At 58.8% G+C, this 13,082-nt stretch overlaps 1 protein-coding gene across 6 annotated transcripts; it reads right to left on the bottom strand.

The window, feature by feature from the left end:
- Positions 1-2,063: 2,063 nt before the first annotated feature.
- On the bottom strand, positions 2,064-7,281 carry ARL13A (ADP ribosylation factor like GTPase 13A). 6 transcript variants are annotated; one of them, XM_040614837.1, is made up of 9 exons: positions 7,234-7,281; positions 6,879-6,978; positions 5,764-5,834; positions 5,275-5,524; positions 4,864-4,969; positions 4,627-4,785; positions 4,435-4,528; positions 3,729-4,355; positions 2,064-3,402 (listed from the first exon to the last, which is right to left on the bottom strand). In XM_040614837.1, exons 2-8 carry the CDS (start codon positions 6,935-6,937, stop codon positions 4,273-4,275), a joined length of 822 nt encoding a protein of 273 aa, XP_040470771.1. In that variant the 5' UTR covers positions 6,938-6,978; positions 7,234-7,281; the 3' UTR covers positions 2,064-3,402; positions 3,729-4,272. The 6 variants fall into 6 exon arrangements, with proteins under 6 accessions (XP_040470771.1, XP_040470768.1, XP_040470769.1 ...); XM_040614834.1 differs by having other exon boundaries at positions 7,095-7,264; XM_040614835.1 differs by having other exon boundaries at positions 7,059-7,264.
- Positions 7,282-13,082: the final 5,801 nt, after the last annotated feature.

The raw sequence follows: 13,082 nt of genomic DNA on the forward strand, positions 1-13,082 counted from the left end.
CTGGAAAGCTTGATGATGAGCCAGAGAGGGCTCAGCAGTGTTTTTAGCACTGACCAAGAAATGCTCTTCACATCCCTCTTCTTGAAAAGAGCAGTAGTCTCTCCCCTACCCCCTGAATTTCAGCCCACACAGTTACATTTTGATAGTGATAACAGGCATCAGGAAAAAATCTGACTGTGCAAAGCAACGTCAGTATGAGGAGATGGGACCAGCTGTGCCACAGTGTAGGTGTATGCCCACAGGCACTCGCTGAAACATTTCTTCATCTCTTCCTGGCACCATACAAACCATCACCAACTTTTGCAAAGCTCTGACAAGCACACCCTCCCTCCCTCCATCCTTCAAGCTTAGAAGGACACATGCCATGGAGAGAACTGCTGGTGGCCACACTGGCAGCTGCAGGTTCCCTGAACAAGCACCATCACAGGGAAGTGGGCTGCAGACAAGCAAAACTCACACATGCTTCTGCATCATCAGTTTGCAAGAAATGCAGTCGCAGCCCAGGCTGAGGCACCACGAAAACACTCATGGAAGCAGGAACCAGGTTTTGCCTAACCTGGCCGTCCCGAGACAGCTCCTCTGGAAACCTGAGAAGAAGGATGTGCTTAAATTCAAAGCCTGGCTGTATCTGCCAGTTGGCTCCAGCCCTTGCTGCAGGAAATTATACTGATACCATTGACTTTCTGCGTCAACGGACAGAAGACATCTCCCCAGGGCAGCTGTTGTTGCATCACTTTGTGCTTCTTGGTGCGTTTGGAGCTCCAGCGTTTTCCAAAAAACTCAATTTGTGGGAGGGTGCCACTCACCACCATCTCACTTTTGAGGACATCTCCTCAAGGCAAGCACCACGGCTGGGCATCTGCCAGCAGTTCAGAGATGCCAGGACCAGCCTGGGCAGAGCTGCACCTCGCCCCGCTGACAGCAGGCAGTGCCACCAAGGGCCATACCTCCCAGAGACCTCCTTCCCTTGCTGGTTATCCAGCTATTGGGCTGTAGACAAACAGCAGGAGGAGAACGATGGAAAAAGGACCTTTGCCCACCCTGCCCACCCCCGGTGTGCACCCCCTGCTACTGCCACTACTTTTCACATGTGGCAGGAGCAGCCCAGCCCATCACCCCATGGCACAGAGTAGCCATTAATTAATATATTTTGGTTTGTCTTTGATCCCATAGATCTCAAGATCCCATTTCTGAGATGCTTCTAGCTTTGAGATAGACCATTTTTAACACTGAGTAGTTGCTGCTCACCTTCTAAAGAAGATAAAAGTCGTATTCCTGGTTGGTGCAGACCGGGATTATATATTGGTTGTTGTAGGAATTAGCTGCTTTACAGTCATGAAAACACTAGGATCAGGGGACTTGATTTCGAAATATATTTGAATTGCCTGTAGCACTGCTCTCTGGAGATCACTGTATTAGGGGAAAGTGCATTAGATCAACCAAACCAGTTTCTTGCAGCTTGCTCCCAGGGAAAGTTTCATTCAGCTGCCCAGCAGCACCAGCCAGGCCAGTTCTGCCTTTGGACTTGTCTCGCCGGCTGTCTTCTCCGGCTGTGGGTGTCACACGGGACACGCTGTGTCCCTGCAGGACATGCTGGTGCCCATGCCGAGGAGCCGCATGGCCCAGCCGCAGGGAGCACCAGAGGGAGCTGGCTGTTGGCCATGCCAGACGCCCCCAGACCCACTCAGTTCCCACTCCCCATGCGATTTCAGAGCCGTGGCAATTGAGGCTTAGCCCCAGCACAGCCATGGACTGGGATGCTAGCTGTTTGGGAGGGCTTGGCCTCCCCCAAGACCCGGTGGGCATGCGAAAAGCAGCCATTAGAGGGGATAAACTTTTGATGTTTCTCTCCTCATGGTCCTGCGGACATCTGTGACCTGGTGGCAGGAGCCTGGCTGGCAGCCTGGCCACCACAGGGGCACACATGGCCCCGACCCACCCCAGGAGAAGGGGCTCCACTGCAGGCATGGGTCCTCCCGCACTGCCCACAGCATCTGCACTGCAGGCATCTCCACCAGAGGCAAGGGTTTACGAAAAGTGCTGCATTTACAGACCAGTATTGATTTGTGCTCTTGTCATTTACAATTTATTTACGATTAATTCCTAATCACTGACATTTGAATGTGGCAGAGTTAGAACTTCACAGCAGACTGGCAAAGCAGAGTAGCCAGAGTTTCTCTGCTTTTCCTTTTTCAGCCCTGCCAAGGAAACGCCTTCAATGTTTTTTCTTCCCCTGGATTACAAAGGCATCGCCTGTTAATCAGTAATCATGGGAGCAGAGACGACTCATGCTTTGTTGCTGAGCTCAGTTCACGTCCTAACGCTGTTGCAGCTGTGAAAGGAAAATTGCTGCACTCCTGATTTCATGTGAAGTGTTTCCAGGGCTGACGGGTGGCTTCCCTACACGTGCACCCAGCTGGAGCCGGGCAGCATGAGCCCTTCGGCACAGCCCAGCCCCCACAACAGCATGGCTCTGTGGTGGTGTGGGCCACAGGCAGGTTGTGTTGGGATGTGGGTGCTGCTCCTTCTCCCATCTCAGAGCTGAGCTGAGCACAGGTCAGGGACTGCCCGGGGCTGCAGGGGACCAGGCTGTCAGTGACACAAGAGGATTCTGCATCACCTGCAGGGCACTGCTGTCCCTCCTGGAAGGATGGCAGGCTCAGGAGGAACAATCCTGGGGAAGGAACGTCCAGCAGCCTCTACCACCAGCTGCCGTTGAGCTAAGCCTTCACCAAGGGCTGCAAGGATGCCTAGACAACACAGGCATCACCCTCCTCCACCACGTGAGAGGGCCCCCGACAGCCCTGCTAGATATGCTGGCAGCTGGGTAAAGCTCTTCTGCAGACCATCCATGACTACCCTCCCACCTTCACCAGCAGGAAGGGAGACTTGTCCAGGCAGCAGCCAGGGATTGACCTGCAAAGACAGCTTTGTCTGGGCATAGGTCAATTCAAGAGACAGGCTTTTCCCCTGGGATATTTGCTCTGATCTTCCTCTCTTCCGCAGACGTGGTCAGGTTCAGACTGAGTCTTCCACAGAATATTAACACGGGGTCGGCAAGTGGCCGACTGTTCCCTTTTCAGATGGGTTTGCAGCCCGGCTGCCACAGAGGCGTCTTACAAAGGGACTTTTGGCTTGCTCCAGTGGATCCCCGGTTTTCAAGCCATGCAGAGGACAATGATGCTGTTTATGCCTCAGGACCCGTGGCTGAGGATTGCCAACCCTGGCCAAGCACACCAGAAGCTCTGCACGCACATGGGTCCCACTGCCACTGCAGTCTGGGCTCCCCTGGAACCACACATCCCCTGGGATGTACCTTCCCTGCTCAGGGGGCAATGGCAGATGACTGCTTCCTCTGCTCCTGCCTCATCTTCAGAGCCAGCATCGCCCGGCGGTACAAGTCTGGGAGGAAGGGAAGCGGTCAGGTATTAACACAGGGGCCAGCTCCAGGGCTCACCTGGCAGCCTGCACTAAGTGAGGGCTGCAAGGACACCCCAGCCTCCAGCACAGTGCGCTCACATGACCACCCTGCATCCCACCTGAAGGCAGAGGCAGCAGCATCTGCCTCCCCAACAGCCCCCACCTCGCCCTGCAGCGGCACTTGCTTGTGCCCGTGTCCCCACACCAAGCACCCCACGGCCAAGGGCTCCTGCACAGCTCACACCCGGCTGCCAGCAGGCCAGACCTGCCAATGCTTTTCAGCAAAATCTGTCCTGGGAAATACCAACCAAAGGTGCTTGAGACCTCCTCACGCTGCTGCTCTGCGGCAGGTTCCTGCGACTTGATTTTATTCTTGATTTTCTTCTTCTTTTTCTTTTTCGTGCCCTGCACTGGATGGAGAAATGCAAAATTTCAGGCACCACATCTAGGCAAGGATGCTTTTGTCACCAAACCAGCTGAGAGGCCTGCTGCTGGCGGATCCGCAGTCCTCCATCACCTCTGCGCATCAGCCCCTGTGGCGATGCTCAGAGGTGTCTCTCCTCTTCCCCAGTCGGACGCCTGCGGTCCCGCTCCGCACCCAGCCGGTCTGCAAGCAAAGCTAGTGGAGGTGGCGGGGACCACCGGTCCAGCTCGCTGCCAGGTCCCAAACCCACCCTGTAAGGTGGCTCTGGGGGTCCTGATGTGTGGTGTGCTGGCCACCCCCTCTCACCTGGGTGGGGGGCAGCCATCCTGGTGGCTGTGGGCTCCTCCTGCACAACACTGTTGTGGGGCAGCAGCCCTCTGGCAGCACTTGCTTGGCTGTCGCCCCCTCCTCTGGGTCCCTCCGGCTCCTCATCTGGGCTTGGCTGCCCCAAGCCCTTCTTCTTCACCTTCACCTTCCTCTTCCTCCTGCCGGCGCCCTTGGTGCTCTCCTCCTGGGCAGGGTGAGGGGGGTGAGGGGAAGGTGCCGGACCCCCGCTCCCAAACCGCCCCATCCCGGGGGCGCTCACTCACCGGGGGCGGGAGGCGGCGGCCGGGCCGCAGCGGCCGGTCCTCGCCCGTCTTCCCCGCGCCGCCTCGGGCATCCTCCGCGGGGGGCGGCGGGTCCCTGCCGGGGCGAGAGCGCGGCGGGGGGTCGGGGCGAGCGCGGCAGGACGGGGACGGGGAGGGGGACGGGGACAGGCCCCCAGGGAGACCCGCACCCACCTGCGGGCGGGCGGGCGGCCGCGGGCGGCCCTGGGGGCCGGGGCCGGGCGGCGTGGCGGCGGCGGGGGCGGCGGGGGCGGCGCGGAGCAGCCAGCGCAGCCCCTGCAGGGTGGCGCGGCCCGGGCCGGCGGGGGGGCCGCGCTTGGCGGCGCAGGGCTCCTGCGGGAGGGGGCAGCGTCAGCCCCGGCGGCGAGCGGAGGGCAGCGGGGCGGGGGCGGGGGGCAGCCCCGCACTCACGATGCGGCAGGGCGAGCGGTTCTCGTTGACCAGCCGCTCCAGGGACAGGCGCTCGATCAGCTCGCAGGGCAGCAGCGCGGCCGCCGCGTCCTGCTTGTTGGCCAGCCTGGGGCACGGCGGAGCGGAGGGCGGCCGTCACCCCGGCCTCTGGGCGCCTCGCCGCACCACGGCGGCGGAGGCTGGATGCTTTCTCCCACCTTGGCTGGGATCAGAGGAAGCATTGCCCCGAACCCCCTCCCCAGCCTCTCCTCAGGGATGCTCCCAGCTCCCGAGCACCGCTTGGGTCCCCTTGTCCCAGCACCCCTGGGCACCACGTCCCCACAGCAGCATGGCCACGCACCCCACAGTAACGGGATCCCACTGCCCCTCACCCCAAACCCTACAGGTCACATCCCGGGGACTTGGCCTTACAGTAAGAGGGGCTTCCCGGAGACATCGGGATGGCTCAGGACGCGGCTCAGGACCTTGCGGGCCTCCTCTATCCGAGCCAGGTCACTGGAGTCCAGGACGAAGAGGAGCCCGTGTGCTGTGCTGTAGTGGCTGCGCCAGGCGCTGCGGGAGCGCTGGCCCCCGGGCAGATCCACCAGTGTCACCTCGAACCTGTCCACCCGCAGGCAGGTCTGGCCGGGCTGCGCCGCGGGCAGCACTTCACCGGCCAGTGCTGCGTGCGGGGAGAGAGCAGAGCTGGCACACGGAGCCCGGGAGCATCCCTGCGGCATGTGCCCCGCCACCTCCAGCCACAGCCCTGCTCCCACTGCCAGGGCCGCCCGCACACTTCTCCCAGCACAGCAGCTGTATTCCAAGGGTCTCGATCCATCAAGGCTCGGGCACTTGGTTGCAAAGGACCGTAAAGCTGCTGCTTCCAGCCAAGGCTGGCTGCAGGGCCATGCTGCTCCTCACCTCTCTCTAAGTCCATGACGACAGAGGTTTTCCCCGCATTGTCCAGACCCAAGACAAGTAGGGTCACCTTCCTGGGGAGTGACAACAGCAGATGAGCATCCCAGAGGAAGGCTGTGCTCCCTGGGGAGTGGTGACCGCTGCTGGCCCCAGGGCCCCTGGGCAAGGGACCCTGCCTGTGGCAGCTGTATTTCAGCCAGGAGAGGGGCAGGATGGTGACACAGGCTCTGGCTGAGCTGAGGGTGAGGGCAGGGACAGTCACTGCTTTCTGGGGAGGGCAAGCATGGGCACCAGGAGCCACCCTGGCTCTGGTGCCTTCAAGCCACACTGCAGAGCCTTCAACGTGCTTCCTATGGCAAGGATCTCTTTTCACATCTTAAAGGATTAAGCAATGATATGCACAGGGCAATATGATTGTTCCTTACATGCAGTTAATGATTACTCTTGGGTCCTTCCTTGTCAGTGAGCTGTGGGTATACACAGCTAGGGAGAGGCAGCAAGGACATTTTATGAGCTTCTATCTGGACTCAGGAGGTTATTCCTGTTGCTAAACAGTACTATTTGGTCTCCAGTGATGCGCTCCACCTGAGCCATGTGCAGAACTCTTTCCCTGTGGTTGACAAGCCACAGTAGTAATTGCAGTGTTGTTTTCTTCCTCAAAAATGCAGACCACACGTGGGTGGCATGGCTCCACCTCCAGCGGTACAGCAAAGTGTCCTCGCTGGTGGGAGAGGATCATAAACCCCCTCGCTGCCCATAGTGCCTGCCCGGGCTGGTGCAGGGCCATCCCCAGGGACTTAACCCAGCTCTCCTGACACATGCAAACACGGCAAGTGTTTCAGTTCATCCTCCCCAGCTTTTTTGGGGAACCACTGACTTTGCACAGGGGGAGCATTCCCCACATGGGCACCCCTGCCCACCGTGCTGCCCTGCCTGCCCAGCTGCTGCCTGCTGGGGGGACAGCAAGGACACGCATGTGCATTACTCTGCAGTTTGGGGACGGTTCCTGCGATGGGCACCACTCTTGCAGTGTTACTGCAATGGGGCCCTCGCTGATAAACGCACAGGTAAATGTTGTGCCTCCCAGGGAGCCCTGAGGAGCCGGCAGAGGGACCTACCTGATGGGTTCTTGTATGGCCTGCAGCCACGACCAGCAGTGAGAGAAGAGGTGGAACATGCTCGGCAGCCCGGTGCGGAGGGATGGCCTCTCTTCGACACCTACGAAGCAAACACCCCGACGTGTCCCCGTGCTTTGTCCCCCTACCTGTGCTTTCTCCCCATGGTGGGGAGCATCTCACCACAGTGTGCCCCTTCCCATGGCCCAGCACTGCTACCTCCAGCCTGGTACGCGCAAACCAAGCCTGGGAATAAATCCCAGCCCCCTGGACAATATTCCACGGGCACAGACCCCACAGCCAGACCCTGCCCTGGCAGCCCCTTCTTGCATCTCAGAAGTGCCAGTCAGCCTCTCACCCACTTGTCCCCACTGTGTGGCCCCTGCTTACATCCCTTTTGCATAGCAGCTGCTTAAATCTAATCTGGATTTAAATTACTTACTCCTCACAGTCTCCCTAATCCTGGTGGGTCGGCCCAGGCCGGTGGCCGCTGGGACTTGGAGTGCCGCGGGGCTGCCCACCACACTGGGCGGCATGGCACTGCGCTGCCTTACCCGCATGGCGCTAGGCAGCCTCGCACCTCCAGCACTGGTTTAAATGGCTTGTGGTGGGGACATTGCCTGACAGTCCACATGGGGTTTCCAGCTGAATTAGTGTCTCCTCTAACGAACATGTCCCTGGCTCCTTGCTGCCTAATCCCTGCATGGATGTTCCTCTGCAGCCCCTGGAAGGAGCAGCCTCTGCATGGAGCAGCCCCTGCACGGCTCCACTGCCTGCCCAGGGTCCCCTCTGTGCTGGCCTGGGGGACATCACTGCTCCCTGCTTGTATTTCACGCCCTAAGGAGGCACCCCCTGAGCAGCAGCAGGTGATGTGCTGCTTGGAATAGAGATACCAACCAGCCCGAGCAGGCGCCTGGCTGGGAGCAGGGAGGTGGTGGGGACCCTCGGACAACGGGGCAGGCAGTGAAGCCAAAAAAGACCCAACTCCTTGATCTGCAAACACAAAGCTCTTATCTTGCTCCTCAGGTTTCCTGCTGCTCTCCCCAGCCAGGGCAGCCCTCCCTGGCACGTTGCCGCTGTTGTGTGCAGAGGGGAGGCCTCATGGGGGTGTCTGAGCTGTGGGAGCTTTGGCGGGGGCGGGGTGGCGTGGGGTGCAGAGGGAAGAGGACATGAGACACTCCAAAAGCCACACTGGGGAGCAAACAGGGATCCCACTGGCTCACCTCAGTCCATGCTACACCAGCCAACACCAGCAGCACTACATTGACCAGCTAAGCCTCAGCCATAAGCCAAGGATGCTGAGACGCTGCCAGGTGTCCCCCAGCTCTGGGGTGGCCTCAGGGGTGTAAGCCCAGGCTGGGCATGGCCCCCTGCCCCAGCCCTGCATGCTGCCAGGAAGCTCAGTTCCCACCCCTGGGCGAGGGAGCCACCCCAGAGCCGCACCGTGGGCAGGGAGCCGCGCGGGGTTAATGATTGATGAAGTATCCGTACTGGTGTCACGGCTATGTGCAACAATATTTGGGGTGACTGTTCATGCCCATGCTGCTGATGGCGGGGCAGTGGCTGCACCTCAGCTGCCTTAGCCTGGCCGAGGGATGGAGCCCTGTCCCCAGCCTGATGGCCTTTCCCCGTTGCCCCCGTGCTGGCAGTATGCTGGGACCAGCGACAGCACCAGGTTTGCAGGCAGCATGGGGCTGGGAAGCCTTTTGCAGAATGAGCCATACCAGGGTTGAAATGACTTGCTGGAAGTGCCAGCACCTGCCCCTGTGCCTAGGGGTGGCACTGCCAGCGGACGCAAGGCTGGGACAGGGAGATGCACGACCACCGGTGCTATAAATAGGGAAGCACCGTGTGGCAGGCAGCCCTGGAGGCATTGGCACGGCCTCCCCTGGCACTGATGGATTTCCAGAGGTCTCTGAGCACTTGAGGCTCTGCTGCTTTTAACACAAGTGTCCAAAATCCCTGGCCAAACTGGCGCTGGGGACTGGGAAACCCGCCAGAAGCCTGAGGCAGCTCCATGTCACCCCTCCCGATGCACACACACACGGCTCAATGGCTGGGAAAACCGCAAAATCCACCCCAGATCATGGGAAACACACACTCTGGAGAGGCGGTGTGAGGGCCAAGCCCCAACTGACAGGCATTTTGCTGGGCCTGGGCTCGGAGTGCAGAGCAGGTGAGTGGCCCCTCACCTGTGCAGCCAGCCGGGGTGCAGCTGGAGCCCCTCTGCCAGCGCTGTGGGTACCACCCCAGGTAGTGCCAGTGGGGACCCGCAGCCGCCGTCCGGGTTTCCTTGGTGACTGTTGCCAGGTGAGAAACTCTAAGGCAGAATTTATTATCTTGGTGGATAACCAGAGATGTTCCTCACCGGAGCTGTTACCGGACCGTGCCCCGGCACCGTGCAGGGCTGGACCCTCTGGTGCCGCCGGTGCCAGTGGGAGTCCCTGAGAGAGGGCTGAGCCCAGGGCACCAGGGCTGCTCAGCCCCTGGCATCGCTTCTTGGAAGGCAGCACGTGTTTTGGGGCTATTTCTGCCCACCGGAGTGTCGCAGGCGAGGGAAGAAGGCGAAACCACAGGGACCGTGGAGAAGTGCAGATGGATGCAGGCTGGCGGGCTGCCCTGCCTTGGCTGCCCTAGACCCCGTGAGTATGCGCCTGAGCCAGCATCAGGCACACTGGGAACCCTGCCTTGGACCCCCCAGGGTGAAGAGCAGAGTTGGGGGGGCAGCAGTGGCAGGGCTGGGGCGCTGGCACATGGGGAGTGACAGCTTGCAAGGGAAAGCAGTGGGCAATGCAGAGCTATAGGGGCTGCCTATAGCATTTACCGAGAGCCTTGACCTGGGATGGCACCAAAACCGAAGTGATGACAAGGAACAAAAAATCCAGGTGGAAATATTTGCAAGCTCTTCTGCTTTGCTTGGGACTGTGTCGACTCTGCCCAGAAAGGCATCCATGGCGGGGGAAGACATGCACGGGCTTTGGGGAGGGACTCATCTTTCTATTTAATGCATCGGCTGGCAGCAGCACACCAAGGCAGTAGATGTGCAAATAGCTGCATCGTCCCTTTAAATCTCAGCACGGCTCTGGCAGCTAACGATAACCCGGGATCATGCGAGCTCCTAAATCCCAAGAGCTAATTACAGGCGAACACCCTGCGGTCAGGCTGGAAATGCAAGATAATTACAGCCTGTGCCACAGCGACCTGTTGGTGATGAATTGGGGCACCACGGATGTTTGCTGGTAGGCTGGTGTGGCAGCAGGGGGTGAGGCCAGTTTGTACCACGACACTTTGTGCCAGCACGGAGGCCGTGGTGCAAACCAGCCGCATTCCCCTCCACCAGGCCAGCGACCATTTTGCAAAGCTATTTTAGGCAAGGGAGGTTGTTTTTCTGGAGAACTCTTCGCTCCCCTGCCGTCGGTACCACCACCCTGCGGTGGATGCAGAAGCAGCGGAGGAAGTGTGCAGAGAGCTGGTTGCTTTTCACCCAATTTCTGGCCCGGTGCTTTCCAGCCAGAGCACACAGGAATTCCCAGGAGGGGCTTGGATTTGAGTGCAAGCTCGCTGGGGTTTGCTCCGCTGCCTGCTGCGTGGGGAAGCTGCCAGCTTGCTCCTGCAGCGTGCACGCAGCTCGGTGATGCCCCTGTGATGGCTACGAGCCTTACCTGGGCTCCTACAGTGGTTTTGCCGAGAGCATTACAGTACTCTTGCTGCTTTCCCGCAGCAAAGCATGGGGGAAAGGAGACTGTAAACCATGCCAGGGCGCCTGGGCATGCGCAGTCGCAGCGTGGCTGGGTTAGCAGCTGCCAGGGCTGTATACTGTTACAGCAGGTGGGACTGGGGGAATCAGTTAATTAAAAGTAATTTTAACCCTTCCTGCCTGGTTTAGTGTTACAGCATCACCCGCTGCCTGAGCTGGGACTGTAGCCAGAGAGGCATGACTTCAAAATGTGTAATTATCGCAAAGACCTATAAATGCACCTGAGGAAGGTAACTCTGTTTTCTTGTTAATGAGTTTAGGCCGTGAGGCAGCAGCAGCGGGGGCCGTGCTGGAGGAGCACAGCCATGCCTGCTCAGCAGGCAGCACCCCGGCTCTGGTAGCACCGAGCTTGCTGGCAGTCTCAGCACGGCCTCCAGCCGGCAGTGAAATTTAGAGGGATGAGGTCCTCAGGACAGACATGAGTTTTTCTCCCAGCAGGATAAGAGAATGAAGCTGGACGAGGAACTGGAGCGGTAAGAGCAGTCGCATGATGAAGCAAATGGAAAAAATATTTCCCCAAGCAAAAACTATTCCACAGACTGCTGGGGCAGGAAAAAATACAGCTGAGTTACTGAGAAAACAATGTTAAGTCCAAACAGTTCAGGCTGTGAAAACCAGTCATTTGCAAAGCTATTTCCAAACTAAGTAAAAAGTTCCCGGCTCACAGAAGCCTGGGAACCCCCCAGCACTGCCTGCCAGGCTGAGGAACTTTTTGTGATTTCCACTTCATCCAGCACACGGGGTATTTTGGGGATCGACACATCCCCACCATCGCTCCATGTGGCACCAGCTGAATAAATATTTAATCCCCAGCACAGTGCGTGCTCCTGAGGAGGTTTCAGCTCTGAAAGGGCAGTGGGGGGGCAGCATGGCTGTCCCTGCACCCCAGCAGCTGCCATCACCTCTGTGTGCAGGGCTATATTTGGGAAGCCGGCGGTGTGTGCTTGGCTGTCCCAGCAAGTGCACTGGGAGCGATGTCTGCTCCGGGTCCTAGTGTGGTGGCAGTGCCCCGGCGAGAGGAAAGGAGAGCTTGCAGGAGCCTGCCAGCAGCTCTCCCAAGCTGGGCTCTTTAAGGGCTCTGGCAAGCAGCTCCCTGCCATTTCTAAACAAACAGCTTTTCTCTTTTCCTTTTACAGGAGCTGAGCCACCAGGCAGGCATGTGTAAAGCAGACATGGCTATTTTCAGAGTGAGAGCCGGTGAGGGAGCCGGTTCCCACCCCACGTACAGCCCAGGCTCTCACACACAAATGCCCTCATGCATCTGCAGGCGTGCAAGAGGCTGGAAAAACTGCCCAGCAAACCCTGAGTTTCACACAGCAGGCAGCCACCGCTGCCACAGCCCTGTGTTCAAAGTACATGGTGTGAACACAGGGATGAAACACCTAATGAAAGCTGGGATTAAGAAAATAATGAAGTTAGAATGCTCTCCAGGACAGGGCAGGCATTTGTGGGAGCCAGGGAACTGACATCTGTACGCGGTGGCAGGACTCAGGCTGGTGCCTTGGGCATCCCTGGGTGGGGGGAGACTCCTGGAAGCTGGTGCCTGCAGCAAGGCACAGGGCAGGGACCTGGGCAGCACTGTGCCACCCTGGGGCGGGGAGAAAAGGTGCTTTCTCTTTCCCTTTGCCTTTCTTTCCTATTCCAGCTCCTGACAGTGAGGTCTGCAAAACATATGAGCTGCTAGGTGCTGCTGTAACAGAACTATGTAACATCGATGCAACTCGTCTAAACCCCACCACTTTCCTAAGTGGTCCTAGGAATGCCAGCACTGTCCCCCTCTGTTTAGCACCTCCGGTTATATCTGGATGGGCACTTCCATGGTGCTTTGCCATCATATTGGAGGTGACTTCACCCCACCCAGCCTAGAGGTTGCTCTGCTCCCAGCAGCACTGACAGAGAGGGCTGACCAGCACCTGCCCGCTCTGCTGGCCCAGGATCTGGCCACTGCACACGGGAATGCCTGAGTAGGATGTCCCCAGTGCCTGGGCAGCCCCTCCTGGCTCACGGCAGCTCTGGATCAGCTGGCAGCGCTGTGACGGCAGTGTCACAGGGTGTCTGGCAGCCCAAGCCTTGCTGGGTTTGCAGGCAGCGGCGCAGGCGTCGAGCCGGCAGGTACAGGGAGTGGCGGAGGCAGCGGGGGCAGGATCGCTCGCTGATGCTATCTGTGACACGGATTGCTTTTATGGTCTGCTGTTTACAGCTCTGAGCTGTAGACTGGTGGGGTTTAGGCTTGAGGGGTGACTCACAGCACGAACCAGAAAACAGCCCACTGCCCCTCCATGCTTGGGTCAGAAAATGGGGTAATAACTGATGTGGGAAACACTGTGAAGCTTCATCCCTCCATTCCCCTGACAGCTGCCAGCACTCTGGGATGCAGGACTGGAATTCTTGACTGCTTAAACAATTGCTCTTAAGTATTTCATCACGAAGCAGAGGAAGATGAAATTAAA

The sequence above is a fragment of the Falco naumanni genome, chromosome 14, assembly GCF_017639655.2.
Source record: "Falco naumanni isolate bFalNau1 chromosome 14, bFalNau1.pat, whole genome shotgun sequence".
NCBI classification, from domain to species: Eukaryota; Metazoa; Chordata; class Aves; order Falconiformes; family Falconidae; genus Falco; species Falco naumanni.